The following is a 13,807-nucleotide window of genomic DNA, read 5'->3' as shown; positions in this document are numbered from 1 at the left end:
ATGTTCACCCATGCATGATTTCAGGAAGATTGAGGCACTTCGGAGGCTTTTAGATTTACTTGGGGAATGCAGTCAGCAAACGAAGTAAATGTTTAAATTCATTCCTTTTGTGAAATTCCTTCATGTGAACATGCATAATTATTCTGTCTTTGTCAAGAGTGCTAGTTTGTGCACATCTGGACTCAGAATTGACAGTTATTTCTTTACATTCTCAACAGTTATCCCCACCTCACACACTTTGGAATAAGGCTGAAATACCCGCTTTTTGCGCCCCCTACTGTTGAGAGCATCAACTTTTTAACAGCAGCTCTGAACAACAGTCAGCTTCATGCTACTCGCTCTGAAAGCAAATCAATTTTGCCAATGTTATTGTAACATTAACCAACTTTAAAAGCAGGGGAAAAACACAAGACAAGTATAGAACAAACAACCATTTGAAATATGTAATGTTCATCCAGGGAGACAACTGATTCCAGGTTTGTTCTCAAGTTCAAGCAACAGTGGAATAAGAATGCCCCGTCAAGGGAATAGTAACTGATGGATGCGAGCATACAAACAAAAGCTTTTTCCAACTCTCATCATCAAAAGAAATCCCTCTCAAAACATCTTTGTAGATGATAAACAGAATTTTATTTGAAGAACGGCCAGCCATTCCTTGCCTATCCGATCCAAGGGCCATTAAACTTTCCACTTTTTGACCGGCATGTCCCACAGGAAAACAAACAAAAGATTAAAGTGTTACAATGAAGTTATTTGCCCTAGAGGTTACTGGCTTTCGTATGATACGCCAAGCCCCAAATATCATCCCACACACACGCACACACACATTTTTATGCCATTAGTCTGACAAACTATAGTGAACGGAGAACGCCCCAGGACTTAAAATCCCATGCGTTATCCATTTCTACACAAATGGAGCCCATTCATAATAGGGTCCTCTCACTTCAGTATTCAAAATATGCATCAGATGTTGCTAAGGCTAACCAGTGGAGATCTTTGAATGGTGTTTGGTACCAAAAAACAAAGCCGTTGTTCTAATGCCGCTGTGGAAGGGTAGTATTGTCCTTGGCTCTAGACCTAACTGCTACAGCAGCAACAGCAGGCGAGCGCTGGCTGGCTGCACTATATTGTGGTGGGCAAATTATCCAGATTGGTTGCAGATGTGAGTATGCACCAAACAGAAAATGCCTTGCCTGAATGAGATCATAGGGATATTAATGCATACACACATACACATGAGAGAGGAACCCTGGATAACGTGTTCCGCTTGCTGGAATTGAAGGAGAAACAAAAAAAACCTAACTAGTTTGGTTATCAATCTTTTTTTTCTCACAACTTAAACATTAACATTTAAACAGGTAACACATTCTTCCTGTTACAAATGAAAACAATGAAACACCCCCCTCTCTCCTAATTGACTACATTCTCACTAAGCTACAGCCTAACTTGGGTGTGACTCATAGCTTATGGTGGCTAATGTTAGCAAACATTAACTTTGTATTGGTGTACAACAACTCTTCTTTACTTGTGCTACCGTTAGACAGCATTTTAGCATTTAGCATATCTCTGTACATATCAACGAAGTGGCTGCTAAAAACCTGACCATTAAAACACTGTTAAATAAAGTAAAAAAATGCCTATTGTATCATTATTAATTTAGCAACAACACAGTCTAAATTTCATGGAATCTGAATGTTTATCTTATTATCTAGGAGCAAATATACTGCTTTTCTCTTTATGACCTTTATTGGTAATGTCAGTTAATATTTAAGTGGCTAAACAACCGTTACACCATCCGATTGACATTGGCCTTCCTGGGTCTCGCAAACCAGTCAGCGTGGACTAAGAGAGATGTTAGTTTTGCCTCAGACCATTTTAATAACTGCTGCTATACCCGCCACACCCTTTTAATGGCCTGTGGTTATGTAAGGGAGTGGGATGGATAAGGAAAAGTGCTAAAGCTGCTCCAGAGCCTGACTCAATCTGCCCTGCAGGGTTGCACAGTTTTAGGCAGAACTATTCATCGAAAATGTTCTTTGGCACAATGTAATTTAGCCGTAGGGAATAACTGTGTTGCTCAAATGTTGTCCCACTCAAAGCATCAAGTATGACCTTTATAGGCTAAACATGAACAATGCTAGGCTAATCATATGACAGAGGAGTCCTTTCTTCAGTCAGTAATGGCAAGGAGTATTATAGTTGTGTCTTTGTTCATGCTTTATTCCAGAAACTTCTAATATGCAAACTCTGTGGAGCTGTGCATGTACATGTCTGTGACTCACTGTTACAATTGTGTTATTATAGCTTACAAAGCAAGCATGGGACACACATCAGAGTCTGTTCTGCTCATAAAACAGTTTCAGTTTTCTATTAGATGACAAGTCAAGGTTTGAAAAGTCACTTTTTCTGTAACTGAGAAAAGACGACGATGCCCCCTTTTTGACTTTATGACTGGCAGCCCCATTCGTTGACTTCCCTTTCAGTCCCATATCCACCCGTCCCACCCACAGTGGACAGAGGACTCAGTGCCATTTCTATGAGGGGAAGAGAGACAAGAGGAGGGGGCTGCTTGGGTAATGCTGGGAGGCGCTAATAAAATGTAATCCTATTATATGGTTCCCACTAGAGGGCAACAATAATAAAGGTTTCCCTAATAACACAAGCAGACCAAACCCAAATGGAAAACAGCTCCTCCGGTCAAGTCCCACACTTGTACATATATCCTCTCATTAACGCAATTGCTGTTGGGCCACATTACACCAACAGGCCTTCGAGATTTAGCCATGATGGCGCTGCAAGAGTTAAGTCAAACAAATGTGTTTCATCAAACTGCAGTTTGGGCTTCTCTGCATAAAGGAATTGAAGGGAGGGAGGAGGAGTGAGGGAATGTGCGCGGGTGGGAAGTTGGAAGCAGAGCCCCGAGGAAACCAATCAGAACTTCTCCACCCGCCCTTTCTGTGTCAAAGCCACCGGGGTCTCAGGTGTGTGTTACATGAGCTAATACCAACCAAACTTGATTGTATTTGTTAGAGTAATCACAATTTTGCAAATTACCATTTTGGAAATGATAGTCCTATCATTGGAAAACAAAATCACAGTACAGTAGAGGAACCCCACAAACTAGAAACCACCAGATAAGACTTGATAGCTTAGTAAACCGCCAAATGATGATGGTGTTTAATTCTTTCTTCTGGGCCAAACAAAATGAAATATTTCTTAATGGTAAAGTTACAAAAAGCTGGAATTTCATCAGATCTACTTCTTTACAAACAAACTCTTTGCACAGGAACAGTGGAAGTGACTTTCTTTGACTAATATGAATAAGAAATGGCAATCTCCCAATTGGAAAAAAAGATGTAAACACAAACTCTCATATTTATATGATTTGATAATGTAATGAATGAGTTATACTGCTTCCTAGCTATATTGCGTAAATGCAGTAGAATATTTATCACAAGTGACAGGGTGAGTGAGAATATCAATCATATTCTCAAGACAGCTTGAGTTATTAAGTGAGCCAATGTAACAGTATTACAAAACCCAGAATAACATAGTTATTCTCTCTCTCTCTCTCTCTCTCTCTCTCTCTCTCTCTCTCTCTCTGCATTTGTGTGTATGTGGAGTTGTGTGTGTGTGTGTGTGTGTTTGTGTGTGTGTGTACATGTGTGTCTGTGTCTGTGTTTACGTGTTTGACAGCATCAGACAGAGAGAGAAAGAGTGTCGCATGCCTTCCTGTTCCTGTACCACCCTCCAACCCCATAGCCGCAGACTCAAGGCAGTTTCCAGAATCAAACAATTTCACGCAGCTACTGGAGGAGGAAATGAACTGAGCCCAGAGCAATAATAAAATTATACAAATGTTATTACAGACTCGCCTGCTACTGTCCTACTTTAATTCAAATTTGGGCACTCCAGGCGGTGCTGGTGGCAGAGACCTTCCTGAATAAATCAACATTAGCTTACGTCTAAATTATTAAGGAAGTGGGAGACTTTCTTGTTTATAGTATGAATTATTAAACAAGTGTTTAACGCTGTTTTTCTTCATGAATCCCCAAATATTAATTGCTAATGATCTTTAAGGTGTGTGTTTTATCTTTTTCCCCTTCTGTTGCATGCTGGGAATTGAAAATCAGAATGTTCAAGTCGCAAAAAAAAAAAGTCTGTTCACAGTTAGATAAGCATGAGATGCATTTTGAGATATACATTCCCAGCCTGTGTATGATGTGCAAATGAAGCTCTAGTTACGACAATAGTTCCATCATATAGCCATTGTTGGTGTTTGCAATGAAAGTGAATGTAAATTAATGAATTATGGAGGCCTCCACTGTGAAGGCTATCCACACATCATCAGTTTTCTTCTCATCTTGCTGATAGGTCGCTATGTTAACAAACAGACTGCTGGAAAAATTGTAGGTCTATCGTTTGCTGTCACTTTTTATTTTCCATTTTGTAAGTGAGGTGTCTGCAACGAGCCGCTGGAAGTTTGTCCACAGACAGAGAAGACAAAACTCTAATGACATGTCAGAATTTGATTGGCACTTTGCGGCATCTGATCATTTATGCAAGGTGTTTCAACAGTATATTGCTCTGTCTGCACACATAAGCCACATATACATATTGTTAGTCTTCATCACCATCATGAAATCCATAACAAAACCACATTTCAAATGCAACGGGGACTGCTCTGCTCACCTGTCTTCAGATCAAATCTTTTGATTTATTGTGTGAGCCCATTCCCCACTGACTGTCATGAAACGTCACATTTATGTACTTATTTATGTGGGCTATAAATATGATTAAAGGGAGGTGAGAGGTCACTGGCCTCCAGCCACTGAAGCCTTAAGGGATACAGGCTGCATGCCGCCAGGTAAAGGATAGGGCTGATAAGAAAATCAGTGATGTCCATGTTCAACTCCAGTAGGCCTTGAAGAACAGCATTCCTTACCATCAATAATCTAACACTAGAGGTAAATCTGGGACTGTAAACTGTCTGCAACCCTTTTAATAAAATTATTGAGAGTGCAGATTCTGTGAAAAAATGAATCCTCTCACAAAATTGTAAAAATGCTAAGAATACCAAGGTTAAAAAAGTATTTCAGGATGAGCTCAGGCTTCTGTTGGAGCACTGTGTTCCTGTTATAGAATGCTATGCAACTCGTAATCCTCCTGTGTAGTTTGGAATTGCAGTGTATGCAGTGTTTGCAGTGTAACCTGTTCAACCAAGGCTCGTGGGTGCCCTCCCCTGGAGAAATACACATGGGAGCATTATTGCACAGTAGGTGATTCACACTGTGGCCAATAGGTGATGCTGTTGTCACGCATAAAAGCTGCGCTTGGAAGAGGCAGGTGAAATGGGGGGAGTTAGTCAGTATAGGAGTAAAAGCAATTTTGATTTAGTATCTGAATTACACTGACATTCTAGCCTTGCAAACACAATATAGTTGCACCATGTAGACAACTTCAGTTGATACAGCAGGATCACTGGAGCTGATCATTTCCTCCACATTACAGAAAAAGATTGAATTGCACCCGTTTTTTTAGAAAAGGAAATAAAGTGCAGACATAACAGATCACCTCTATTTCGTACCACAAAGTGGTATCATTTCCTGTGCTCTCTGCTGATGGAATGAGATTACGTGAAGCTATTCTCAGAGACTTAACTCACAAGGAACACACATCCTGGACATTTATCTGGCCACGGGGAGACATAATCTAAAGGTAGATGAGCCAATCCATCAATGATCTGAACCTTTCCCCTTCGCAGTGCCCAGCTCCTACAGAAGCAAGTGACTCAAGAGAAAAGTCCTTGTGGGAAATGTTCACGAGATTTCTTATAATTTTGAGGAACCTTTCTGCATGTATCCTATTCACCTGTTTTTCACCTGCGAAAAAAAAAAAATGATAAGCCAAAAAGAAATCATTAATAACGACTTAGACTTAACATTGATTACAACTTAACACATTTTACATATTGTAGCAGTGCTAAATCAGATCAGCCAAATATCTTATCAATAAGTTAAAAACAAGTATGACAAACAGCAAATCATAGAGAAATAACAAATTGGGTTGCAAGAACCAAATCTACATCTATGAAATAAAAACAGCCAAGTATTACAATTTTTACGGAAGAGAAAATAAACAGACACAATGAAATAGACAGAAACACTGTTTCCATAACCATGCACTGGTTGTTTCCCTGACTAATGCACTAAAAATGGAGAAAACTGTAAAACAACTCTGGTAATAAAGCTTGTCAGAGCTGCCTTACAGTGCTTGGGACCTGTAATGTGCTTGATGATTACAAGGAAAAGTTCTCCCGTTACGATATACATCGTAACGGACCAAATGTGACACTAATCCAAAAATTACAAGCCTGCGTTTTCTTCATAATTTCTTCAAATCAGCGTAATGTCCCCACATAATTGGTTGACCCCACATACATTTCCCTAGCACAGTGTATTGCAGACTGTCATTCTGCAGGGTGCAGTGTGCACCACATGCCAACATTGGTACAAAACTGTTCAGGGAGGGCCTCAGGAGGAGTATTGAACAGGTTGTAGATGTGTGTGGGATTGATCCATAACATCATATTAGCTATAATACTATTACTATTAATTATAGTAAGTCAGTCTTGCTTTGAAGCCTTGTGGAGAGAAATCCTATACTGCTTTGAAGGGGGGTATGCTCAAGATGGATACTCCGAAGATTGGATTGGTATTCTGCTCTACAAATTTGTCTCTTTTTCCAGTGTCTTTGATAGTCATACCGAAGACAGCACTTCCCCCGTTGAGTCCTGGAAAGAATCCTTTTTCTCAGCTTTCACCAGATTGATGGCATGGATAAATCCTGGCTTGATGGCAATCTCTTCTGTCTCCACTTCCCTGTACTTTGCTGATGTGTCCTTCTGAAAGACCTGCTTCAGCCTCTTCTTCATCTCAGGGTCAGGGCAGTATAGGTACTCATACAGACCAGCCGCCAGGATGCCCCCCAGAATGGGACCCACCCAGTACACCTGCCATAAAAATTCAAAAAAAACACTTTAATTAGTCAGCTAGTTAATCTGTGCCTGTGGGAGATGTTTTATTACTAAAGAAAATACAGTCCCGGCATTGCCAGGTCCGCCACCAGGGAGCGCCAAGGGACACAGATGACCCCTGTCCAAGACCTAGACGAGCCCATGCAAAAGTAGGAGGATGTGGATGAGGGGCCAAAATTGGAACACTTTATCCGGCTGTCCATAAACCTGAAAGCGTGCCTAGGCATTGCTATATAATGTGACAAGAGGGTAAACCTTAATCAGAGGCAGGTAGATCAGTGTCTGCAGCATTGAGCATTTCCCTCCAAGAGAGGACACTTCTGAATATGATACCAGCCACAGTGACAGTTACTGACAGCGTTATACCCAAGCATATCACAAAATCTGTCTCTCTCACACATATACAATAAATCATGTGGTTGTAGGATAAAAATGTTGTAAATTTGTGATTCCTCAGCATTTCTTTTGTTGGATGAAGTCATAAATTCCATTTTAACCAGGTTTTTGATTTGTATTTATTGAAATAAGTGAAAAACTATTCTTTGATTGTATGTTTAAGTGACATCTGTTTTTACTAGTCTGGCAATGGTGCTGAAAATGTGACCTTACAATGTTGCAACATGGCATACTAGGCTACTGTAGTTAAGCTTGCCCTGTTCAGGACATAATCATTAGCTAACATTTAGCTAACATTTCAGAACATTTTGACAAGGCACTATGACACAACATTTGAACCAGTGAGCTGAGGTGTTAGACTTGAGTAGTCATACGTACAGTAAATGCCCAGTCAAAGTGACCCACTCACTATCAAGAGTAACTGTGTACTATTTTAGCCACACAAACTCTTCAAAAAGATTATTCTCTTTGGGAAGTATCTCCTACCCAGTGGTTCTCGAAGTTGAGTGTGACCAGTGCAGGAGCAAAGGACCGAGCAGGGTTCATGCTGGCTCCTGTGTAAGGGATCTAAAAGACACATAACAGCATTGTTGTCAGTCTAAATGATAGAAAATCATAGTTTTATGTAACATTATCATAATATGAGTGGCCATAGTATGACTGCTTTGGCTTGCAGAACCTGTCTCATACTGCAAAATATATCCTGATATATCTATGTATGCATTTGCCAAACAGACCCAGGGACAAACGAGTTAAGCATTGCAAAAGATAACAACTATTTCCCTATGCATTTGCTCTGCAGGGTTCTGGGAGCCCCCAGAGATTGGTTGCTATGCGATGGCAACCTCCGACAAAGATGTGCAAGTGGGTGTGAATCAGCGAGAATCCTAATATCACACGTTGAAGAACAGATGCTTTAACGCACCTGCTCTTTCTCAAGAAGCATCAGTGCTCCAACTTTCAGTGAATGCTTAAGGGGCTTGCACTTGTAAATTTAACCAAATAAAATCCTCATAACAATTTGTATGAGCACTTTTTAAGTCAATTTTATTGCTTTAATATCAAGTACAATGCACTTCCCAGTGTCAAGTAAAATGTACCTACCACTAAACTAAACTAAACTAAACTAATCTGTGCAGATGCTAAGTAAATGTTAGTTAATTATATTGAAATTGTAAGTTATATGTATTTAACATAATTAAGTAAACAATTAACTTTTACTGACACCAAAATATTAAGTACATTTTACAAACCTGTAATATTTAATAGTATAAATTTAAGTAGTAGTCATTACTAAACTTTTTCCTGATCAAAATCTTTAATTACTCAAGGAAGGAAAATATGTTACTCACTATAATCATGTAAATGTTTTTTTATACATTTAACATACTATTATCCCAAATCATATATATCAACTAAAATATACAGTACTATCCTGTGCTATATAATAAATGTCTAAAATGCCAAAAAAATGATAATAATTAAAAAAAAAAAACCAATTAACTATTTTAGGTGCATTACATAATGTACAAGCTGAAGATGGATGATGCAAGGCTATGTGTGGGCAATGGAAGGTCTCTAATGAGTGTTTCTGAATCGGGTTGCAAAAGATTTCTGAGGTTGGTGTATATTGTAGATTATTGTATACAGTTTTAACATACATTTTGTTTAAATATTTAATTTGTTTCTGAGTGATCTAATTGGCCATCCTCTTGCTGCAGTCATGAGAATTTTGGAACATAACATGGTGAGAGGTCCAAATGATTTGAGAATCACTGCTGTAAGTATTCTATCATCTAACTGCCATTTTATATCTACCTCTTATCAAACTTACTGAAAGGTACTTACTGCAAATAAGTGACCAATAACCACAGCGAAGCCGATTGAAAGGCTAGCAGAACCTCCTAGGTCTGTGCGTTTGGGATCACAGGTGGCGAAGATGGTGAAGACCAGTTCAAATGTGATAAGAAGCTCCACAAGAAGGGCATGTCCTAACGAGATGTTGGAGTTCACCTTGCAAACAGAAGATTTTCTTAATGAACTTTACTTAACTTTAAAAAAATGTACACAGACAAGTAAACATGATTATGGTCAGATTCTTACCATGGTTACACCAAATGACCCTCTGACAGCAGCAGGTGTGACTAGGTAAAGGATTCCAGCTCCTGTAACACCTCCCAGGCACTGAGCCACCACATAGAAGAATGCTTTTGCCAGACTTAGCTTTCTAGTTACAACCATCGCTGCAGTGACCGCCGGGTTAATGTGTCCACCGCTAATGTGGCCAAAACATTGCACCATGGTGGCGATGCTCAGGCCAAAGCACAGGGAAATAAGGACTAGGTCAGCTGGGGGAGGCTTCTCCTCCCCTGCAGCCCAGTTGATGGTGGAGCCCAGACTGAGAAGGACAAAGATGAGAGTGGCCAGGTATTCTCCAGACACAGCCCGCCAGAAGTCCTTGGTCCAGATCCCTTTGAATGCCACCATTATGGTCTGACAATTACACCAGGACAGGATCCTCCTGGCAAAAAGAATAATGAGCTAAATGATTAGCCTACTTATGTATTCCTGGTGCATGCATATGGCTAGAAATGCACTGAACCTTATCAGCATGGCTGCTTGTGGGCACAGCATTTATAAATCCGCTAGGGATTGAAGCCGGTGACTTCACATAATGCCATACAGAACATTCTTTAAACATTGTGTACAGGGGCAAATTATCATACTTAAAGTCAAAGCATAGTGTGTTTAATTGCTGTCACTCATTGTACTTAAACCAGGATGGAGCAAAAATGCACATCTTTTGACTATTAATGAGAATGTAGTTTACATAAATTGAAGCATCTGTTAAGTTACTGTACATTCAGAAAAATGTTGAAATATCAGCAAACCTCCAAGGCAACAAAGTTGCATTGACAACTTCAGTTATTTTTTTTCTGGATCAAAAGGCTAAAACTTACCAAATGCAATAACGTGCTCTGCCTCTCTCTGTCCTCATTGTGTGTGATGTGTTTTCATTCATAAGTCCTGGTGAGTTATTCAACCAGCAGAGACATATCTGCCTTCTTAACATCTAGAAGTTGAAAAAGCTGTTTGACACTTCAGTACTTACAGGAAAGCAGCAGGCTTTGAGAGAGCAGGATGTGAGCAGAGCGCAGGTCTGTCAGACGAACATGATCCACACATTGTGCTTCGGGATTGCATCCAGCAGCTTTATTAAGTTACTAGCTAGGAATCACCTCACAGGAATTAAACAGTCTCTACAGGGGGAGGAGTCGTGAGATCTGCTTGCTGTGCAAACAGTTGCACCGTTGAACTCAATCAGCCTCAGCATCTTAGCCATATTAGAGCTTTGAAAACATGCTGGAGAGAGCAATAGCCTGTCTGCTCGGGATGATTGACTCTTTTTCAAAATTTTTAGGTTGTAGGGTTAACTGGTCCAAGTCAGAAGTGTTACTTTTAACAGCTCTATGCCCTGTTACAGCCTTCCAATCAGGTGTATTTCAGTGGCCCAAGCAAGGTATCATCATGTCTGGGTATTTTATTTTATCCCCAGTTACTGGAACAAACCTAGTTAAAGTTATTTGGATCCATCATTAAATTAAATCTCTTGTTATGTTAATAGACAGACAACTCTCAATCTCTCAGTTGCTGGGAAGGTGGATGTGATACAAATGGTTTGTGTTCCCTGAACTACCTCATCCAGTCTCTTCCTCTGGAGGTTCCCCTGTCACATTTTAAATGGTTTGACAAGGTAACAACAATATTTATACAGAATGGCAAAAAAAAACTTTGAAAAAACATTTTGATAAATTACAAAGACAGATTGATGGAGAAGGTTTGGGGTCTTCTAAACATGTTGTATTACTATTATTCTTTTCACTTAAGGCATCTGGCCCTCTGGTCACTGAGAGAGCCCCCAACTGGTTTTGCATTAAGCAATCTGTTCTTGCCCCATTGTCGCCTCTACAAAGATTGTCAGTCAAACAGTATGGTGTTTGGATCGAAGTGGCACGGCTGTTTGAAATGAATCCATATTTTAATGCCTCATCAAGTATCTGTCAGAATCCACAGTTATCTATTGGTACCTCTGCCCCTTTTTGGAGGGATTGGTTGGAAAAAAGGAATTGTTACACTGGGGGATCTGTATGTATTTGGCATGTTGAAAATCCTGTAAGGATGTAATGTAGCAATTTGGATTGAAGTCCCAATTTTTTAGATATTAGCACTTTTGCCATCTTTTAGTGGGGATTTTTGGATCCAGTTCTTCAGCTTCAGCCCCAAAGGCAAAAGAATGTTTAGATGAGGTGTTGATGAACCTTTGGAGGGTCAAGAGGCTTCTGGGTATTATTCTGTGCTCATGCAGGTACTGGAGGATGGAGTCAAGTCAGCCCACAAGAAGACATGGGAAAAGGATCTGAATATTAGACTGGATCATGAGGAATGCGACAGGATTGGTGGGAATAATAAAACCTGTTATGTAAGGGTGTTTTCACATTCAGTTTAGATTATGCACCACTTCTTCTGGACGCTCTCCAAATTGTTTAAACTTGGGTTGAAAGACACACCAAATTGTTGGAAATGAAAGACAAAGGATGGCCAATGACTTAAAGTCCCATGGTCCTGTGACAAGGTCTAGGAAGGCCAGGAAGAAGGCTGACAGCTGTACAGGCACACTGTACAGAAGACTGTAAATTGCACAGCATTTTAGCTGTCTTTTGGTGCTATTCTGTCATCGATCTTAATGAAATAGGTATTGTGAACTTGCAGAAAGCTATTTGATTTATAATGTATGAAAGGCCCAAGGTTTTTAATGGTCAGAAGTGAGAATTTGAGGCCATGCATCCCACAAAATCTTAACAGACTTCTTTCTTGTATTTGAGAGGGAAAATATATCTCCAGCTCCTTCAGAAAGAAACGTCACAAGTGTGAGAGCTGCCAAACTGAGACTATTTTGGGTGGAAGCACATTTTTTTCTTTTTTCTTATTCACTTGAATCTATTTCACCTCAATAACTGGATCACAACTTTTGGTCTAAGCCAACAAAAGTCAATTTCCTTTAGAAGCCTGGATCAGTTTCACCTAGAAATCTTAAATTTAAACCTCCAGAAAAGATGTGCGTTGAATCACCATAATAATACAATGAATGCAACTGAACAGGTCCTTAAAAGTGACACAAATGTGCTAGTGCTTCATTTTATTACATGTAATTTGGAATTGGATTACATATTAAACTCAGTGACTGTTCGGACATGAACAAGCCCCAACAGTACTCTCCCTTTTCAAAAGGAATACATGCTTTATTAGACACAACAGAAACTGGGATATTCACGGTGGCTCATAACGTTCTTCAGATGATGTGCCCAATGCTCCAACAGATTTGATTCATGAAACTGGCATCATAGAAGTGAAATGGAAGTGAGATCACAGCTACAAAATAAACGATGAAGTAAAAAAAAGATATTATGATTTTAGGTATTTGATTAGCACAATGCACATTTCTATAAATGCACCAGTGTTAGCCAATTGGCTATTTTCAACAGTAGTCCTACCTAGAATGAGTGTCTTTTATGGTGGGAAGAAATCGGAGCACCCAAGGGAAACCCACACAAACATAGGGAGAACATTCAAACTCCACACAGAAATGCCCCGAACGACCTGGATTCAAAACAAGAACCTTCTTGCTGTGAGGTAGAAGCGCTAACCACTTAGCCACTGAGCGAGTACTTAGGGCTGAAGGCTTCTTTTTCCTATCAGCAATGAATTAAAAACACATTATTTGAGTTATTTGAGTTAAAAATAGATTACATTTTTTACTGCACTTTGCATTGTGCTGAAAACACACCACGTACAGTATCTGTTGAACATAGCAATGGTCTGACTAAGATGATCTCACTAACCAATTATTTGAAAGTTTGAGCAGTTCCATTTCAAAAATGCTTGGAACAATAAAAAAGTGGATTGTATATAGACTTATTTTCTTTCACAATCTTTTTTTTTTCCATCTCCCTTATCTGTATAGCTCATGACTTAAATTAAGTACATACGTTTGCCCTTCAGATGAGCACAACAATATTCCACCGACGCACACTCACACGTAATAGATTAGATTAGATTAGATTAAACTTGTCATTGTGCAGACTGCAAGTACAAAGACAACAAAAGGCAGTTTGAGTCCAACTAGAAGTGAAAAAAGAGCAGAAAAGTGCAATGTGAAATACAAAGTGTAGACAGGTGGTGCATAGAAAGGAAAAGAAATATAGCGCACTGTAGATAGTAGTATACAGTGGGTTTACAGATGGTGGTTTAGAGAAATATAAATTTAACATAAATATGTGTAGTGTATTAGCAGTTACCTTGTAAGAGCAGAACAAT

At 39.5% G+C, this 13,807-nt stretch overlaps 1 protein-coding gene across 2 annotated transcripts; it reads right to left on the bottom strand.

Annotated features, from left to right (window-relative positions):
• Window positions 1-6,324: 6,324 nt before the first annotated feature.
• aqp4 (aquaporin 4) lies at window positions 6,325-10,753 on the bottom strand. 2 transcript variants are annotated; one of them, XM_034888689.1, is made up of 5 exons: window positions 10,545-10,753; window positions 9,536-9,953; window positions 9,281-9,445; window positions 7,919-7,999; window positions 6,325-7,012 (listed from the first exon to the last, which is right to left on the bottom strand). In XM_034888689.1, the coding sequence occupies exons 1-5, from the start codon at window positions 10,634-10,636 to the stop codon at window positions 6,761-6,763; spliced, it is 1,008 nt and encodes a 335-aa protein (XP_034744580.1). In that variant the 5' UTR covers window positions 10,637-10,753; the 3' UTR covers window positions 6,325-6,760. The 2 variants fall into 2 exon arrangements, with proteins under 2 accessions (XP_034744580.1, XP_034744579.1); XM_034888688.1 differs by having other exon boundaries at window positions 10,393-10,633.
• Window positions 10,754-13,807: the final 3,054 nt, after the last annotated feature.

This window comes from Etheostoma cragini, chromosome 12 (genome assembly GCF_013103735.1).
Source record: "Etheostoma cragini isolate CJK2018 chromosome 12, CSU_Ecrag_1.0, whole genome shotgun sequence".
NCBI lineage: Eukaryota > Metazoa > Chordata > Actinopteri > Perciformes > Percidae > Etheostoma > Etheostoma cragini.
The sequence above is the reverse complement of the archived record's forward strand: the minus strand, read 5'-3'. Positions and strand labels throughout refer to the sequence as shown.

Bases quoted from the DNA above. Each gene is read 5' to 3' on its own strand.
- aqp4 (XM_034888688.1), bottom strand. From the start codon at position 10,505: ATGTTAAGAAGGCAGATATGTCTCTGCTGGTTGAATAACTCACCAGGA. The intron at 9,446-9,535 runs GTAAGAATCTGA...TCTGTTTGCAAG, and splicing joins GGTCATTTGGTGTAACCATG to GTGAACTCCAACATCTCGTT. The intron at 8,000-9,280 runs GTAAGTACCTTT...TGTGTCTTTTAG, and splicing joins TTATTGGTCACTTATTTGCA to ATCCCTTACACAGGAGCCAG.